This window comes from Gallus gallus, chromosome 2 (assembly GCF_016699485.2).
Source record: "Gallus gallus isolate bGalGal1 chromosome 2, bGalGal1.mat.broiler.GRCg7b, whole genome shotgun sequence".
NCBI classification, from domain to species: domain Eukaryota; kingdom Metazoa; phylum Chordata; class Aves; order Galliformes; family Phasianidae; genus Gallus; species Gallus gallus.
This window is the reverse complement of record NC_052533.1, coordinates 6,138,743-6,155,214: the sequence shown is the minus strand read 5'-3', so window position 1 is coordinate 6,155,214 and position 16,472 is coordinate 6,138,743. Positions and strand designations below refer to the sequence as shown.

The window sequence follows — 16,472 nt, the reverse complement described above, 5'->3', positions numbered from 1 at the left end:
CAAATATCTTTTGCAAGATTTGAGTCAGACTTGTTGGCTTGATGGAAGAGTTTTTAAACACCCAGTGCAAAGTACTTCCATGTGTTCTGTGATACTGAAAGGAAAAACGTGCCAAGTTTATTTTCCCCATTGAAAGTGACTTTGATTTGAACTGATGTTCAGACTTTCATTCCAAAGTGGCAGAAATCTGAGGGGAGACTCGAGTGCTCAACACTGAAATGGTTTTGCTGCTGTTGATGAAGATTAAGAAAGGCTATCATGGGTCAGGCCAGAAGAACAGCAAGGCTGGAGTCCTCTGGCAGAGGCAATCTCTAACACAGTGAGGAAGGCTTCAACAGCTATTGTATCCTCCCAGCTTCCACCGCTCTTCAGTTCAGCAGCTTCCTGAGCCTGAGGTTTTTCATTTAACGGTTGTTGACATACTTTTTCCCATGAACTTCTCTAATTGCTTTTTAAAAGCATGTAGATTTCTGGCAGCCATGGTATCCTGTAGCACTGAGCACTTCAGTTGAGCTGTGCATTGTGTGAGAAGCCCCAATGTTTTGTTTGTGTTCAGCAATTTACCTGATAATTTCATTTGCTTCTCCATAAATTTCCACAGTGAGAAACAATGAATAGTTATTCCTTATTTATCTCCTTGAATGCTTTTCTTTTCTGGCCTCCCTCTAGGATCTCTTTAACCATCTCTCTTCTTGACTGAAGAGTTGCAGTCAAGGTTTACTCGTGTATTTTTGGAAGTTGTCCCATGCCTTCGATCCACTTTGTTGTCCCTCTCTCAATAGTCTCAATTTTTATTATGTTCTTTTTGAGATGTTAGGACCAGCAATTGCACTAAATATTCAAACTAATACTGTTTTCTGTTGGTTTTATTCCTTTTATAAAAATGTCAGTGTTGGACTTGCTTTTTTACATTTTATGGTATTGGTCTAATCTTTTCATGGCGTTGTTACGATTTGCCACTCTTTGCTCAAAGGTTGTACTGAAGAGCCTGTTGGGTATTCATGTAACCAGTCTGGGCGGGCTTTCCATTACAGACCTTGAATCTTCTTTACATCACATTCGTTTAAGTATCTAATGATTCTGGTTTTACATAGTATAGATTTCCATTATTGAAAGCACATGGCGTCCAACCTGGAGAACTTTTTAGTAATTGGCATCATGCTTGTCATCAGCAAATGCCTTTGCTATTAAGGTACTAGGGTTTAAGTAATAGGTTCTATTTCTACAGGCAGCATTTTCACATTTTTACACTCAATTCCCGTGCAACTTTTACATGGATAACATCAGGTATTATCTATTTCCCCTTATTCATTTAATCTGTTTGTTCTCATGCCTCCTTCATTGACATCTCAATGTGGGACAGTTCCTCCAGCATCTCAAATTAAGAGCTTCCTCATATGTTATTCTTGAATAGTCTGTGTTGCTTTGTGAGCATTTTAGACTTTTGCCCGCTGCCTTTTATTTTTTTTTTTAATATGCTTTCTCCTTCTTGTGTTACTCCACTTCACTGAAATATTATAATTCTATTGTGGATTTTTATTTTATTTATTTGCTTATTTTGATTTATTGGCTCTTTCTAGACCAAAATATCTAAACACTTTGCAGTAACTATTACAGTGTTCATCAGTAGTAACTTTCTAAATCCGTGTGTTTTTGCTTAGGATGAGGCAGGTCAAGAATTGCTCCTTTTCTGTTAGATTTTTGGGTGGTTGTAGCATATATAACATATATACCATAGTGTAAAGCACATATACCACGTATATATGGATGCGATGTTTGCCCTCACTCATACAGGAATAACTGTAGTCTCCCTATGATTATGTTACAAGTTAGTACAATTGTTCATCTGCTCTGAGTTCAAATTTTCATTAACGTATAGCAACACTCCAACTTCTGTGATTTTCTGTATCTTTGCAATATAAATTGCAGTATAAATTGTTCTTTTATTTTATGCCATTGTAATGATTGTATGCCTTTCACTACTGTGCTGCTTCTGTCCATACCCTCATTGAAAACTAGATACTCAAAGGTTTTCTATTTTATTTTTCTGATTTCTAGTATCTGCACAGTGGCACTTAAAATGGAATTACTTTTTGTAGTTTCTGATTCAGATTTACTAATATCTGTCCTATCCTTTATTTATGGATACAAAGTTATAATGATTTCAGGCTTAGAAAATGTGTCATGTCCATTCGTGCCAGCCTTACTGCACTTCTTAGTTTAAAGGTTCTCCTGTAACATTATTAACTGTAAATGCCAGTAGTCTGCTACCAGCTTGATTTAGATGAAACCCATCTTTGCTTTATAGGCAGCCTTTCTTCTACAGCTTCTGCAGATCCTACCGAATCTAAAATTAACAGTAAAAGCTCACATTTATGAGAACAAAGTTATGCCTGTGCAGGTTTTTTTGAAACTCGTAACAAAAGTATTTAATGGACTTCCTTGATGGAGAACTTTGTTAGGATAGAAAACCAGATTGGTTTACAGTAAAACTGTGGATACTGGAAATGCAAAGTGACAGTTGCTGAACAATAGGCATTCACGTATTGGCTGTGACTTCGTAAGGGCAGAGCTGATAAAAGTACATTTTGATCTACTGTTGACTTGGCATAAGGGAGTCAGAATCCTGAGCAAAGAGGAGAATCGGGCTAATAATGGTGGATGCATGGTGCCTGGGTAGGATTTGGTTGTAGGAATTTGAAAGTTGAAGACGGTAAGCTAAGCAGCTTAAAATCTTCAGAATAAGAGGGAGTGAAGCTTGTAAGTGCGTCAAGCTGTTTGCTTAGATCTGGAGTAAGGAGCTTAAGTAGCTTATAACACCACAATGTCGGTAGCTCCAGAGGAAGGGACTTACAAGCTGTGCAACAGCTACACTTCAAAGGCCTTACAAGCACTGCTGATGAAGCCTGCAGGGCTTCCAGAGAGCATGTCAAGTAAATCTGTCCGTCTGTCTGTTTCTCAGCAGTAGCCCAGTGCTTCCTTTTCTTTCCTCCTTACAAGGGTATGGACACCTCTCCTCTCTGCAGTTATCGGAGTGTTAAATACCAGGCACTTTAAATTCAGGAGATTTTCAAAATTAATTTAGTCATGTCCTGGCCATGTATTCTGTCCTTCTTTGCCTGCCTGAAGAAACACACTATTATGCTTGCTAGGATGTGCTGTTTTCTGATGAAATGTTATTTGGGAAACTTGAAAAGGATGGAGAGCATAGTAGGGAATAGAAAATTATTTCAGTTCTATAATTACAAATTAGCCAATATTGGGATCTGAAGCTTTAGGCAGGTCAGTTGTTTGTTTAAATCTTTATGACTAGATTTTTACAAGTTGCAAAGATGCATGAGTCTCGCCTAATTACCATTGAAATGAGGTGTCTTACTTGGGGCCAGGTTCCTACAAAGTGAGATGGCTATCTTCACAAGCTTCCACTCTACAGAGAATTATCATGTTCTCAAAAGTTTATTTACCAGTCATAAAAACACTTCATATGTTTAAAAGGAATTTCTTGTATTTCAATTTGTGGCCATTGCCATTTGTCCTATCATTGGGCAGCACTGTGAAGAACCTGGCTTTCTTGTCTTGTCATATGCCATTCCCCACCCTCCGGAAGTATTGATACAATGAACAAGATCCCCCAACAGCCTTCTCTTCCCCAGGCTGAACACTCCCAGCCCTCTCAGCCTTTCTTCGTATGTCAGATGTTCCAGACCCTTAGTGATCTTCATGGTGCTTTGCTGGACTTGCTCAGTATGTCCACGTCTCTCTTGTGTTCTTCCCCAGGACTGGATCCAGCATTCCAGCTGTCTCACCTGTGCTGTGCAGTGCTCTGTTGACATGCTGGTAACACTTCTTAATGTAATCCAGGATGTTCTTGGCCTTCTTTGCTGCAGGGACACATAGCTGGACCGTATTTAACTTCTTGGACACCTCTATCCTGAGGTCATCTTCAGCCGAGCTGCTTTCCAATCGGTGCCTTCCAGTCAGTTGGCTTTCAGCCTGTACTGGTGCATGGGGTTGTTCCTCCCTGAGCGCATGACTTTGTGTTTCCATTTGTTGAACTTCATGAGGTTCGTGTTGATCCACTGCTTCAGCCTGTTGAAGTCCCTCTGACAGCAGCATGCTCTTCTTGCTTATCAACCACTTCCAGGTTTGTATGGTCTGCAAAATTGCTGAGGATGCACTCTGTCCTTCACCTGGGGTTGTGAGTATTGAACATTATCAGTCTCCCAGTATTGACCCCTGGGACACACCACTAGTGAGTTACTTCTGGCTGGACTTTGTGTTGGTCATCACAGCCTTTGAGGCCAGCAGGTCAACCTTGTTTCAGTCCACCTCACTGACTACTTAACTAATAAGTATTATGTCAGTTTGTCACGGAGGATATTGTGGAAGACAGTCCTGAAAGCCTTGCTAAAGCTGAGATAAACAACATTCACTGCAGTCACCTCATCTCAGAAGGTGTACTTACTAATCCCACTAACCTTTTTATCCATCACGTTGGGAAGTTGTTTCCAGAAGTGTTTGCTCCACCATCTTTCCAAGACTGAGATGAAGAAGGCATCCAGAGCTTCAATTCTTCATCACCATGTCCACATCCTTTGTCACAATATGCTGTAGACTTTGGTCTGTTTGTGTGGGCAAGTGTTTGCGTGGGCTCATTTCCAAACAAACAAGCCTGAGGTTTGCGCTGATTTCCCAGACAAGCTCTTCCTGTTCATGGCTCGGGATATCAGCCAGCTGCCCAGTGAGCCAGCAATTCAATTGCAGGGGAAGTTCAGCTTGGGTGAAAACAAAGACAGCAGTACACATTTTTCTTTTGTTTTTAATTGCTTCCGTCTCTATATCTGGAGTATTTTTCTTAAAAATACTTCGCTTTGCAGGTGTAGCCTTGTGGACTTTCTTTCATCATAGATTTTCTTATCATTTGAAGCCATTAAAGAGAAGAAAATGTTTTTTTGGCAGGGGAGTTAACACAGGTGCCCTGGAGCAACTCCCGTTGGGATAATTGCATTATTTTACCTAAGTCCCCTTTCTGTCAGCTGTTATCTTTGGGTTCATGTCATGTCACGAGTTGTGCTTTGCTGTGCTTACTGCCAGAGTGTTGTATTTCACTGCAGTCTTTTAGGGCTGAAATTGCTGCACGCAAAGTAATTTTTTTCTTATGCTGGAAGGACAATCCAATAAACCGTTTTGTTTCTTATTGGAAGTTGAAACAGCGTTGCTTTTTTTGGATGGAAAGAAATGTACAGGCTGGATTTTGATGTCTCATTGATTTTAAAGCGAAGAATTGACTATGGTTTGCAATGAACAGGTGATGTGATTTAGGAGATGCTTTCATGCTCTGGAGACTTGGCGTACGGTCCTAATTCATCTGGGTGAACAGCTTTATTCTATCTCAGATTCTCACCTCTAAAGTACAGAGGATGATAATTCCTATCTGTTAAGGGTGCTCTGAGGATGAATTGATTATTATCAGGTTGGGTTTATAAGCTAGTTTGGTTGTTTTAGGGGAAATAAGATTTATGCCTGGAGATTTCTTTTTTTTTTTTTCTGTAGTTAATTCTCTGGCTTGCTAAAGACTGCACACCAACAAATCCAAGGTTCTAGTCCAGAGTTGCTGATGTTTTCAGGTCCCTGATGGTTTATTTGTGCTATAGGTGAGATACTTGGATACATGAAGAGAGAAGAAACCAATCTGGTGTTTCTTGGAATCTCTGAGGTTGGAGAAGACCTCCAGGATCATCTAGTCCAACCATCCACCTGCCACCAACATATCACCACTAACCCACCTCCCTCAGTACAACATCTAAATGTTTCTTGAACACCTCTAGGGATGATGAACCACCACCTCCCTGGACAGCTCGTTCCAGAGCCTGACCACTCTTTCAGAGAAGAATTTTTTCCTAGTGTCCAACCTTGAGGGCAGGAATTGCTTCTGCTTCTGTGTGGTAGAAGAGAAGATGTGGGGTAGCGTTTCCATTGTTTCTTATGGGAAATAATGAAAGGAAATAGCAGCAGACAGGCCCGGTGGGCATGTCTATGATATATCAGATCTGACACACGTAGTGCACAGGAAGCCATGGCACATATGATAAATCATGATGCACTATATACTCCTCTCCTTCCAGCCAGTCAACTTTCCAGCTTTTCAGCAGTAATCTGAATATATGTGAACCCTTATTAAGGGAGTGATATTATTTTTTTCATCTTCATAGTCATTGCACTCACACTGGCCTTAGCAGCTCACCCTAATCCTTTCCACTATTGTATTCAGCTATTTCCATGAAAAGTTTTGCTTGCCTGTCCCAGGAACAGGGAGAATGAGGAATTATGTGCGCTCAAATACCCATATTTTTATTTCACAAGAAATTGTGCTTTCAAAATTTGTTTTCAAACCGTCTCATAATTAAAATTACACTTCAGGGAGCTTTTGGAAAGAACCATGAAAGATGCATCTCCTTCTGGAGATGGCAACTGAAATCCCTTTTTTGACTGATACCAGGACTGAGTCTTGAACCTGGATTTGACATAAATCAAGCCAGTGCCTTTACTTTTGGGGTTAGAGTCGGTCTGTCTTCTGCTTGGGGCTATTCTACTTCTTATGAAATATTCAGTGGTCCAGAGAGACTGTATGACTTTGTACAACTTGATGGGGAAGGAAAATATGTAGAATAAAGCAGACCCTGGTTCAGGGATCTTTTCCAGCTCTGCACTAGGTGATTTACATCCTAGGTGAGTCCATAGGCAGTGGGGTGGTAATATTTACCTATTCTTTTCCTGATCTTTCTCCTGTTATTTGATTTCTGTTCTGGCCCTGAAAAATACTTTGATTAGCTGTCATGATCCAACAACAAAAAACAAACAAACAACCTTGCAGAAAAAGTCTTGACCAGATCTCTTAGAACTACTTCATGAGTTATGAATTATAGAACAAGGGTGTCAATATGTTCTAGGTAGTAATGCACAGAGTTTCCCATTTTATTTAATTAGTCTTTGTTATAGCCAGCATCTCTACTTAGATCCTTGGCTTGTTTGCTGCTGTTGTATTCTTACTTTCCATATGTTGATATGAGAGAGTCTAATGCTCTTTTCCATGACTGGAGCTTTATTTTTTCCTTCTTGTGATTCTTCATAATTTAGATACCTTTACAATGTGTCTTAGTGGATTTTTAATTTGGCAGAACTTGAATCAGTTTGCTGTTGAAAAATTAACCAGTCCGTGCCCTTGAAAAGTCATTGCATCCATTATTACCTCCACATGTGATAAGTTTAAGAAAATGATTAGCAAAGGTGTCACTCATTTCTGCATGCTGTATATCAGATCAGACTTGCTGTGAAGTAGTGAACCATATTAAAGCTGTGAAATCAGCCCTACTCTACAGGGACTACAACCAGCTGCACCAATTTTACTACTTTTTCCCTTGCAGATTCAGGAATGATTGGAATGGAGTTTGACAGTTTATTTACAGATTTGCTGTGACTGACAGGATGCCAGAGGGGAAATGTTTGTACTCCCTGAAGGTGGTTTTGGTAACTAAGCCTAAATATCTGACAGGACTTCTGTTACCAAACGGAGTGTGATCAACAGTTGTACTACTGCAAAATTCAGTGCATCTTTTCATTTAAAATACAGCTAAAATTACAGAACTAAAGCAAGCGTTTGCCATGATGGAAAGTGCACAACATGAACAAGATGTGGGGCACTGGGGAATTTGAGCCTTCCAGTCTGATTCTGATCTTTCATCCCTGTAAGAAATTAGCACTGGGGGAAGGAGGATAAGAACAACTCGCATACCTTCTTTCCTCTTGGTCACTGCTCTTCAGACTTCACATTTGTGAGTTCCATAAATTTTTCAGTATAGCATTGGTCCTCTTATGTGGAAAATTCAAGTCTCCTAGACAACAGACCTGTTTTTCTTACCTTATGGGCTGCCAAGGGCTCACAGACCGTGTGCTGAAAACTTATGTCCACGTGTGTGATGTTAAGGTTTCTTGCAGTTTAACCTTGAAATTAATAAAATCAAATTCATCTTGCTCTCCTCTTACAAGTCATCCGTTGGCTTAAAACTAGGGCAAATATGGTTTCTCTTTTTCATGATTGTGTTGTGCAGTTTTTTTATTATCAGCGTAAATCTACAGTGACCTGACTGAAGTATCCTTATGGTGTATAAAAATCAGTGTAATATGGTTATATTTAGGAAACAGAACCCTTTTGGAAGAAGATACGTGAACTATATACTGTATAATATACAGTGTATGTGTGGTAATATTATACTCTGTATTCCCAGAACCAGTATTAAACGTTTGATCAGGAAAGTATTTTTGTTCATTAATAGCTCTTTGTTCATTTAAGAGGCACAGAAGCTTTTGTACATTGAAAAGGTTAATTATACTCTGAGTAAAGGTACTTGAATAAATTGTGTGTTTTATGGGTAGCAGAGGTTGAAGGTGGGCAGATTTGTCTAGCACAGAGAAAAAATATATTTTTATTAGATTGTTGGGTGTTAAGAAGTGCTGCCAACTGGCCTAATGTATTCAGAGTGTTCATGAGCAGCAGATACTGATATATGGCAGAGGACAGAAAGTATGCATCTGAGTGCCTGAGCCCTTACTTGCATTTAAGCCAGTCCAACTCACTGTATCTTTTATCAGAGTTTGGTGGGGTTTTTCTGTTGGTTTCTTCTTTCCTTATTCATTGTTGTTCCACCCGGATCAGCAATCTGCTGTAAACTGGATTTCTTCTTATATATTTTGGTTATAATAAAATTGTGCATCAGGAAATAGACATAGAGCACAACTGGTGAGAAATAAATGAGAAAAGACAAAGAGCTTTTTTTTGAATTATGATCTTGTAGTGTACAGCTCTAATACTGATAGGTCACACATGAATTACACAAGTACCTGAATATGCTGTATTGCACCATAGCTCTAGGTAGGATTCCCTGGATCTCTGGTCATCAGATCATCCAGCTGTGCCCTCCTTTCCACTGATGGAGTTCTTCTGTTGCTGACAGGTGGATTCTTCTTAGTGTTTTGTTTTTTTTTTTAATTGTCAGGAATAAAAGATGTACTTCTGGGAATAGGCTGGAAGCCAGCTCAGCCCTTTCCCAAGTAAATTCTGTTATGTGGCTGTATCATAGTCTGCTGATATGTAGGTACTTTTAAAAATCATATTTCCACTGGATTTAGTGTTTATACTGCTTGCTTATACACATGTAAGGGAGAAGAAAGGTTGCCCAGTGTAATGCAAGATGTCAGTGATGGTGGTGGTGTAAGGCAGAAATACAGTGCAACAGCCTTGAATCCTGCTTTCCCACTGTAGATCTACCGTAATACTTTTTAACAGACAGAAATGTAGATAAAATGTACTTTTGTTAGACTTCAGATAATCCTCAGTGTGGATTGTAAAATCCTTAGCTTTCGAGTTCTGACTATTGCAGTAAGAAAAACTCAGGTGTCCACTGAGCTGCCTTGTCCCTGACAGATGACTTTGTTCCTGCCTTGATTAGTACCTCCTGCTGCAGCTACCACAGCTCGAGTCTCTTTGCAGGTTGTAACTCTATGAGTACTATTAGAAGATATGCTCATGCTTATTAAGACATGAGAAGTGAGCAAAATTGTCACAGAGCAATGACCAGGGTGCCTGCTATCATAGTTGAAGATCTTCAGAAGGGCTGCTCAGAAAGTAATGCCTCCTGTGTTGCACCACGATGTCAGAGGTGGATGTTGGTGTTATGGCTGTAGAGGCTGACACAGTGGATGTCAAAACACAGTGAGGCGATGAGTTGTTTCAGCAGTGGTGGAAGTGACAATGGGTCACCTCTGCTGGTGCAGGTGGTTGTGAGCGTGGCATTCAGGCTCTTGTTCATCTCTGGCAAAGATGCATAGCTAATGGTGGTGATTATGCTGAAAAACAGTGTTTAGCAACTGAGAATTTGCTCCATCAAACAGTATTATTGTGCTCTTTGCGGTTGTTGTAGTTTCCATGGAAATAATTGGAGGCATTACTTTTGGAGCGATCTACGCATTGTTTTGTTGAAGAAAGATTAGATACGTAGTAGGATTAGAGTGCTTTGAGATCAGCATCAGAACTGGGATCTGGAATTTAAGTATTACTGAGACTGTGATTCAGTACCTAAAGTCAAAAGTGTAATTACAATGAGAAGGTCATTTTTCTAAGCAAAGGACAGTTGTAAACTGCCTTGACCAGAAAAAAATCAGTATTTGTTGCATTGCTTCATTGAATTATTCATCAAGATCAGACACTTTCTTGTTCAATTTACTTTGTCATTTTCTTCTAGCTTATTCTCAGCAGTTGGGATGAAAATATAACACAGTGGCACCTGCTTACAAGAGGCATTCAATCCACTAGATGTCTTGATTGGAAAGGTGTTTGTTTTGGTCCAAACTAAAATCTGATGCTCTTTATTTTAACGAGATATTCATGTTTTATGGGGAAATAACTAGAATTTGTATTACAGTATCTTTCTGTTAACCTGTTATTATTTTAATGAGATTTCAGGTCTGTAATTTTGAATAAACAAGAATTGTTCATGGGTCAGATTCCGTGCCTTTTCATTCTATAAGGGCCTTGTTTAAACAAGTGTTTAAGATTAATATCTGCAATAAGATTTGATTGTCCACAAATTGTTCCTTTCTTCAGAAATGTCTTTGTGTACATAGGTGAAAATAAGACTGTTATGGTGCTCTGGGCATGGTTAGATTGTTTCATGATCCCAGTCTGAGTACTAAAAGGAATGGACAATAATCGCTGCGTTACTTCACTACCTTTTCTTCTTTCATAGAAGTTCGAGGGCTGCTCCAAAAGTAATGTCTCCCGATATTGGCCCACGATGTCAGAGGCGGATGTTGGTGGGATGGCAGTAGAGGCTGAACCTTCCCAACAGTATTCCATAACATTTTGTTGCTGTGTGACAGATGGCAGCAGAGGGGCAGTCTGACAAAGGTGTGGAATTGAATTATTCCATGCAGGAAAAAATGGCTCCCGTTGACACTCACTATGCTTGCTGAACCTTTATGAAGACCAAACAGTGGATGTGAGCACAGTGAGACAGTGGGTAGTGATTTCAGCAGTGGTGACAGTGATGTTAAAGGAAAGCCACGTTCTGGATGACCACATACAGCTGTCTCTCCATGAAATGAAAAGCAACACAATCCAGGACTGTGGAGCACATTGTCAGTCTCAGCTGGACTGTCCTACTGTCCCCATTGTATAGTCTGGTTTCCATCAATTCGGGCCAGCGAAAGACAGACTGTGTGGGCAACATTTTCCTTGCAATATTGCTGTGATAGCAGGTGTGAAACAGTGACACCCCTACTGGTGCAGAAGTTTGCAAGCCTGGCATAGAGTTTCTTGTTCAATATTGGTGAAAATGCATAGCTAATGGTTGTGCCTATATTGAAAAATAATGTTTTGTAGCTGCAAATTTGCTCTAACTTAATAGTGTTCTTGGCATCTGTTGTAGTTTCCCAGCAACGTCTATAGAGATACTCAAACACAGGGAGATTGAAATGGGTGCCCACATGTTTCTCTCACCACAGTCACTCTTTTTCCTCTTCTGTTGCTTTTCCCCTTAATTTACTTTGTTTGAATATTTTAGTGTTTAATACTGTGGTGCCTGAGTCAATTTTCTGATGAATAATTAAGCAGGTACATGCTCTTGGAAAGTCATTGCACCCTTTATTGCCACTTAATGTGTTAAAGGTGAGGAACTGGGGAAAAGATCTTGGCCATTTTTTTTCTTGACCGCTGTTTTGTATAAGGGTTGAATTTAATAGGACTCAGAATATGCCGTATTTAGCTGTATGTGATGAACTATCTCAGGTAACCAGAGATGTATCCAGGCTGGGGAAGCATTTCCTTGGCCTTTTGTCACTCTGTGGAAGAGGTGAGCAGCTTCTTTTTGCATAGTTAAATTGCATGCTTAGATGGCAGCAGAGCATTTCTGGCTGAAGAAAACATAAAGGATTGGTTATGAATTCCCTGTGCACAGACAGCCAGGAGTTTTGCAGCTCTTCAGCAGAGGTAGCTGGGACTTCTCTAGAGGAGGAGGAGAGTCAGCAGCATTTGGGGTGCATAATGCAGTCTGAGTGTTCTGGGCATGGCTGGGTTAACAGGGAAGTTTCTGTAAGCACTGGAGAATTTCAGGTTCTCATTAAATTCCTGAGCTTGGTATGCTAGAGTGTAGCTACACTACAGATGCAGCTCTAGGAGGATTATTATACGGATTTGCTGATGTTGTGCTGGCCTGGGTAGCTGAGCCGTGATTTCCATTCTAGGAGCAGTGCATGCTCACCGCAGTAGGGAACATATGCTTTGTTAAATTGCATTTTATTGTACTTCTTTCTTTTTGTAGGAATACTTTTAATTGTAAACATATTTCAGTGTCTTTGGTCACTCCAAATGACATTAAAATGTCAGCCTGCCTTCACTGCTCATTTACTCTTTACTCTCTTGCAATTAGGATGTTGTTAGAAACATGCATTGATTTCTAGGTGGATGCTTTCCCTAGGACATATTTCTGCTTAAATGTTACAAAATAAACCAACACAGTTTGTGTTAATGCCAACTCACGGGTTGTTGGCAGTGTTGGCCATGGCAGCAGCAGCCTGCTGCCAGCTCTGCAGCAGGAAGGTGAGATCTCTTCTGGCTTTCAAAGGCAGAAAATTCCTCTATAAAGCAAAATTTCTTCCCAGGCAAGCTTGAGGAGAAAGGGTAGGCTGGAGCATGTGCTTTGGGTGTTTGAGTTGATTAATGAATGCAGAAATAAATGGAAAAGGTTATGACAGGGTAGCCTTATCTGTATCTGGTGTCAATTGATAAGGGATATTTTCAGAGAGAAGGGACTCCACCCACTGATGCAGTTGTTGTGGCATCTGGAAGAGCTTGCCATTGGATCGCCCAGCTGTGACTAGAATTCCCCTGTGCCAGTGTGGTTGATGTATTCAGCCAGGCACTGGAAGAAGCGCATCCAGTTTTGGGGTTCCACAGTGGGAGGAAGCGTGATGAGTAGGGGGGTGGTTTGTAACAGAGCAGCTGGTAGAATTGGAGAGGTTAACATCTCAGGGGAGGTAACAGGAGTAAAACACATCTAAATAACAATCATTGGTTAAAAGGAGCAAGTGTCATGGAGATAAAGAACTTTTATGGATTGTGAAAGAGATTATTGACATCCTTCAAATCAGTGTTAATGATGCAGATCTTGAAATGTGTGGTGGCTGAGATTGCAGTGTGTTTTGATAGGAATTCTGTGATCGCTCATCAAAAGCTTCAGACCTGTTGCTTTTTAAAGGATGTTTTCTTTGCTGTCTGAATCAAATATGCCAGCTCTGCAGTCTGTGTTAGATTAATTGAAATGCAGTGAGAGTGTAGAATCTGAACCGAGTGTGAGGTTGGCAAACTTTGTTCATCCTTTTATGTAAGCAGGCTTCCAAAAGTAACTGCTTAGAATTATTGATAAAATTAGTGTGAATCTCCATCCGTCCTTAGAAAGAAAGGTTTGGGGCTAGATGGAGTCTGAAGGAACAATTTGAAATATACCATGTCATATCTGATTCACTTGAATGAATAGTTGGTCTTGAGGAATGCCTTATTACAGTATTGTTATAGTTACTTTTCAGTGTCTGGTGATGGATTTTTGTCTCACTAGAGTAAAATTCTGGAAGTGGCATGCCCCAAATACCCCAAGGTAGGTTTTGCTGTTTCCCTTTTCCTCATAAACTGTTATTTAATTTTATGTGATTGAATTTGGTGACATTTAGTGCATCTTAAAGGAAAGAATTTATAACTCTAGCTAAAGCAAAGTGTATTTCAAGATTGTTCTTTGTGAGCTGTTCTTGCTATTCTTCCAAATCCATGTGCACCTTTTCCTGTTAGGAACCTGTGCCACATCATGCCTGAGCTCCTTTCCTTAAGGTAAAATAGTATCTTCAGACACTCAAATGGAAAAAAAGGAAGCTATGAATCCATGAGGGCAGCTGAACCACAGAGCGAGGGGTTGAAGGGACACTTTCTGACCCCATAGCAGTACCTCATCTATTCCTTTGGTTCCCACTATAGTGCCATTGGTTCCCATAGAAGTCTCACTGATGTCTTTAATTTATATTGAGCCCTGGGAATGGTGCAGGAACATGGTGTTCAGCACCAAAAGGATCTGTCAGGTCTTGGTACCCACCCTCAGCTGCTGGGAAATGGGATAATCATAGAACGGCCTGGGTTGAAAAGGACCACAACGCTCATCCAGTTTCAATCCCCTGCTATGTGCAGGGTCGCCAACCAGCAGACCAGACTGCCCAGAGCCACATCCAGCCTGGCCTTGAATGCCTCCAGGGATGGGGCATCCACAACCTCCTTGGGCAACCTGTTCTAGTACGTTACCATCCTCTGTATGAAAAACTTCTTCCTAATATCCAACCTAAACCTCCCCTGTTTCAGTTTAAAACCATTCCCTCTTGTCCTGTCGCTATCCACCCTTGTAAATGGTATGCACTAAGAATACCCCACAGTTTGCCATCAGAAAATTTCCCTCCTGTCCAGCAGTATGAAGTTTTTAGGGTGTTTGGGAATGAAACATTGCACAAAGGAGTTGTATTGTTCAGTACCCAACAGCATACCCTCCCTGGGTCTAATATTTCATTTAAAAACAATTTGCCTGAATAAAATAAAATATGCATGATGGGTGAACACAGATGAGCTCTGTTAATGTATTCTAATTAACTTGCTAAAAATATTTTAAAATCTTAATAAGCTTAAAGAGAATTTCTGATGATCAGTTGCAATGTTAATGAGCATGGTACAAAAACATAAAGCGAAGTGGAGAGCTGACTGGCGTTTGCAGTGTGGTCTGTATAGCTGACATTATTCTTGGGCAAAAGAGCTCTTTGGATTAAATTTATCTTTTGTCTCGGTAGCTAATTTCTTGAGATCTTCTTCTAGAAAGCATAATGAACAAAACATTAAAAAAATAATTACCTGTTTGATTTGGGGTGGAACGGGGATTTTATTACTTAATCATGCCTTAGAAAAACATGCTAAGGACATTTATTATAAAGTATCTGTGTTCTTTGTGTGTGGGAGAATGACTCTTTTCCCTTTATATCTGCCATAAATCTCAGATTGTAGTTCTTGTTCTCTACAGGCTATTAGGTTTCTGCAGCCTGTATTTCATTCCTTAGCACCTATTGTTGCTTGGCAACAGCACCCAATTTACATGAGCCCAGCCCTGAATGAACAGCTACCTGGAACCTTTCTGCTCAGAAGCACCGAGAAACATAGCAGTTTTTGCATTCAGTATGACTTTTATTAGGAAATATTAATTGCTTCTCTCAATTCATCTTTATATAGCCTTTATTTTCTTGGTTAGAGGAGAAAAAACTCCATTCTCTCTTTAGTTCCAGTCTGCCAGAGGTCACAAAATTCATTTATAGATAATCCACTCGGAAAGCGGGAGGTTTGTTAATAACAGAGGAGTTTAGCAGTGCTCAGAGCCTCAGCTGGTGCCAGAGTCCCCAGTGCTGCATGCAGTTGGTGCAGGGGGAAGGAGGCTCAGGGCAGTGGAGGGACCCACCAGAGTCACACAAAGAGGATCAGTGGTGCTTTTTTTTTCTGTTTTTTAGGGAGAAGAAAGAGCAAGTGTTTCCGGCTCACTCTATTTCCTTCCCTTCTTGGTGTACGTAACTTTTCTGAGCAAGCAAAATAAAACAGGTTTTCTGGTTTTCTCAGCCTGGTGTTCTGTGAAGAACACCAGATCTGGTCAAGTATCAGATGTGGAGATTGGTGACCCTTCATGTGGCAGGGGGGTTGAAGCTTGATGATCCTTGAGGTCCCTTCCAACCCAAGCCATACTATGGACAGGTGCACTCTTCCTATCAGCTGGTTTTATTCCTTGAAAGTACTTTATAACCTGTAACTTATATACGCGTGTATTGGGAAAGAAGAAAAGTTCTTCACCAGCACTAAATACAAAAGTCTTATAGGACAACATTGATGAGGACCATGAATTTAATACCTCTTTTGAAAAATCTTGTGAATAAAGAACTAAAATGATTTGATAATGCTTGGACCTTGACTCTTTCCTGTTGTTTGTTGTCCTTTACTAATGTTTCTTGATAACATGGAAAGACACAAAGCATATTTGAGATCTGGTTTGCAAATCTTTATCTGAAGATGTTTTTTCCCAAAGTTTGTGGTGCTTTTGGTTTCTCTAAAAACAAAACACTTGGTAGGATATTCTTTCCTCTCTTTCCTCAAGCAGCATTCAAGGTCAGATCATTGTACCCATACTTTTTAATTATGTTCTGTGGCTTTAGGTAACGCTGAACTTGCAGCTGATTATTGTTATATTTTCTCCTGTGGACATGTCTTTCTACTGATGCACAGACTGTGCAGATTAACTAATGCAGAATCGAATGCATTTGTGATCTAAGTAATGAAGGGGCCTTTGTTCTATTCTTGG

At 40.2% G+C, this 16,472-nt stretch overlaps 1 protein-coding gene across 35 annotated transcripts in view; it reads left to right on the top strand.

The window, feature by feature from the left end:
* The window catches only part of XYLB (xylulokinase), a 141,316-nt gene that overhangs the window by 42,251 nt on the left and 82,593 nt on the right, over positions 1–16,472 (top strand). Inside the window, exon 16 of one of the 35 annotated variants that reach the window (XM_025148290.3) lies at positions 3,888–16,068. The exons of the other annotated variants lie outside the window; for them this stretch is intronic. Within the exon in view, the coding sequence (XP_025004058.2) occupies positions 3,888–4,033 (146 nt within the window). The 3' untranslated portion in view covers positions 4,034–16,068. Of the gene's footprint in view, positions 1–3,887; positions 16,069–16,472 lie in introns of those variants that run through there. 35 annotated transcript variants of the gene reach the window in all.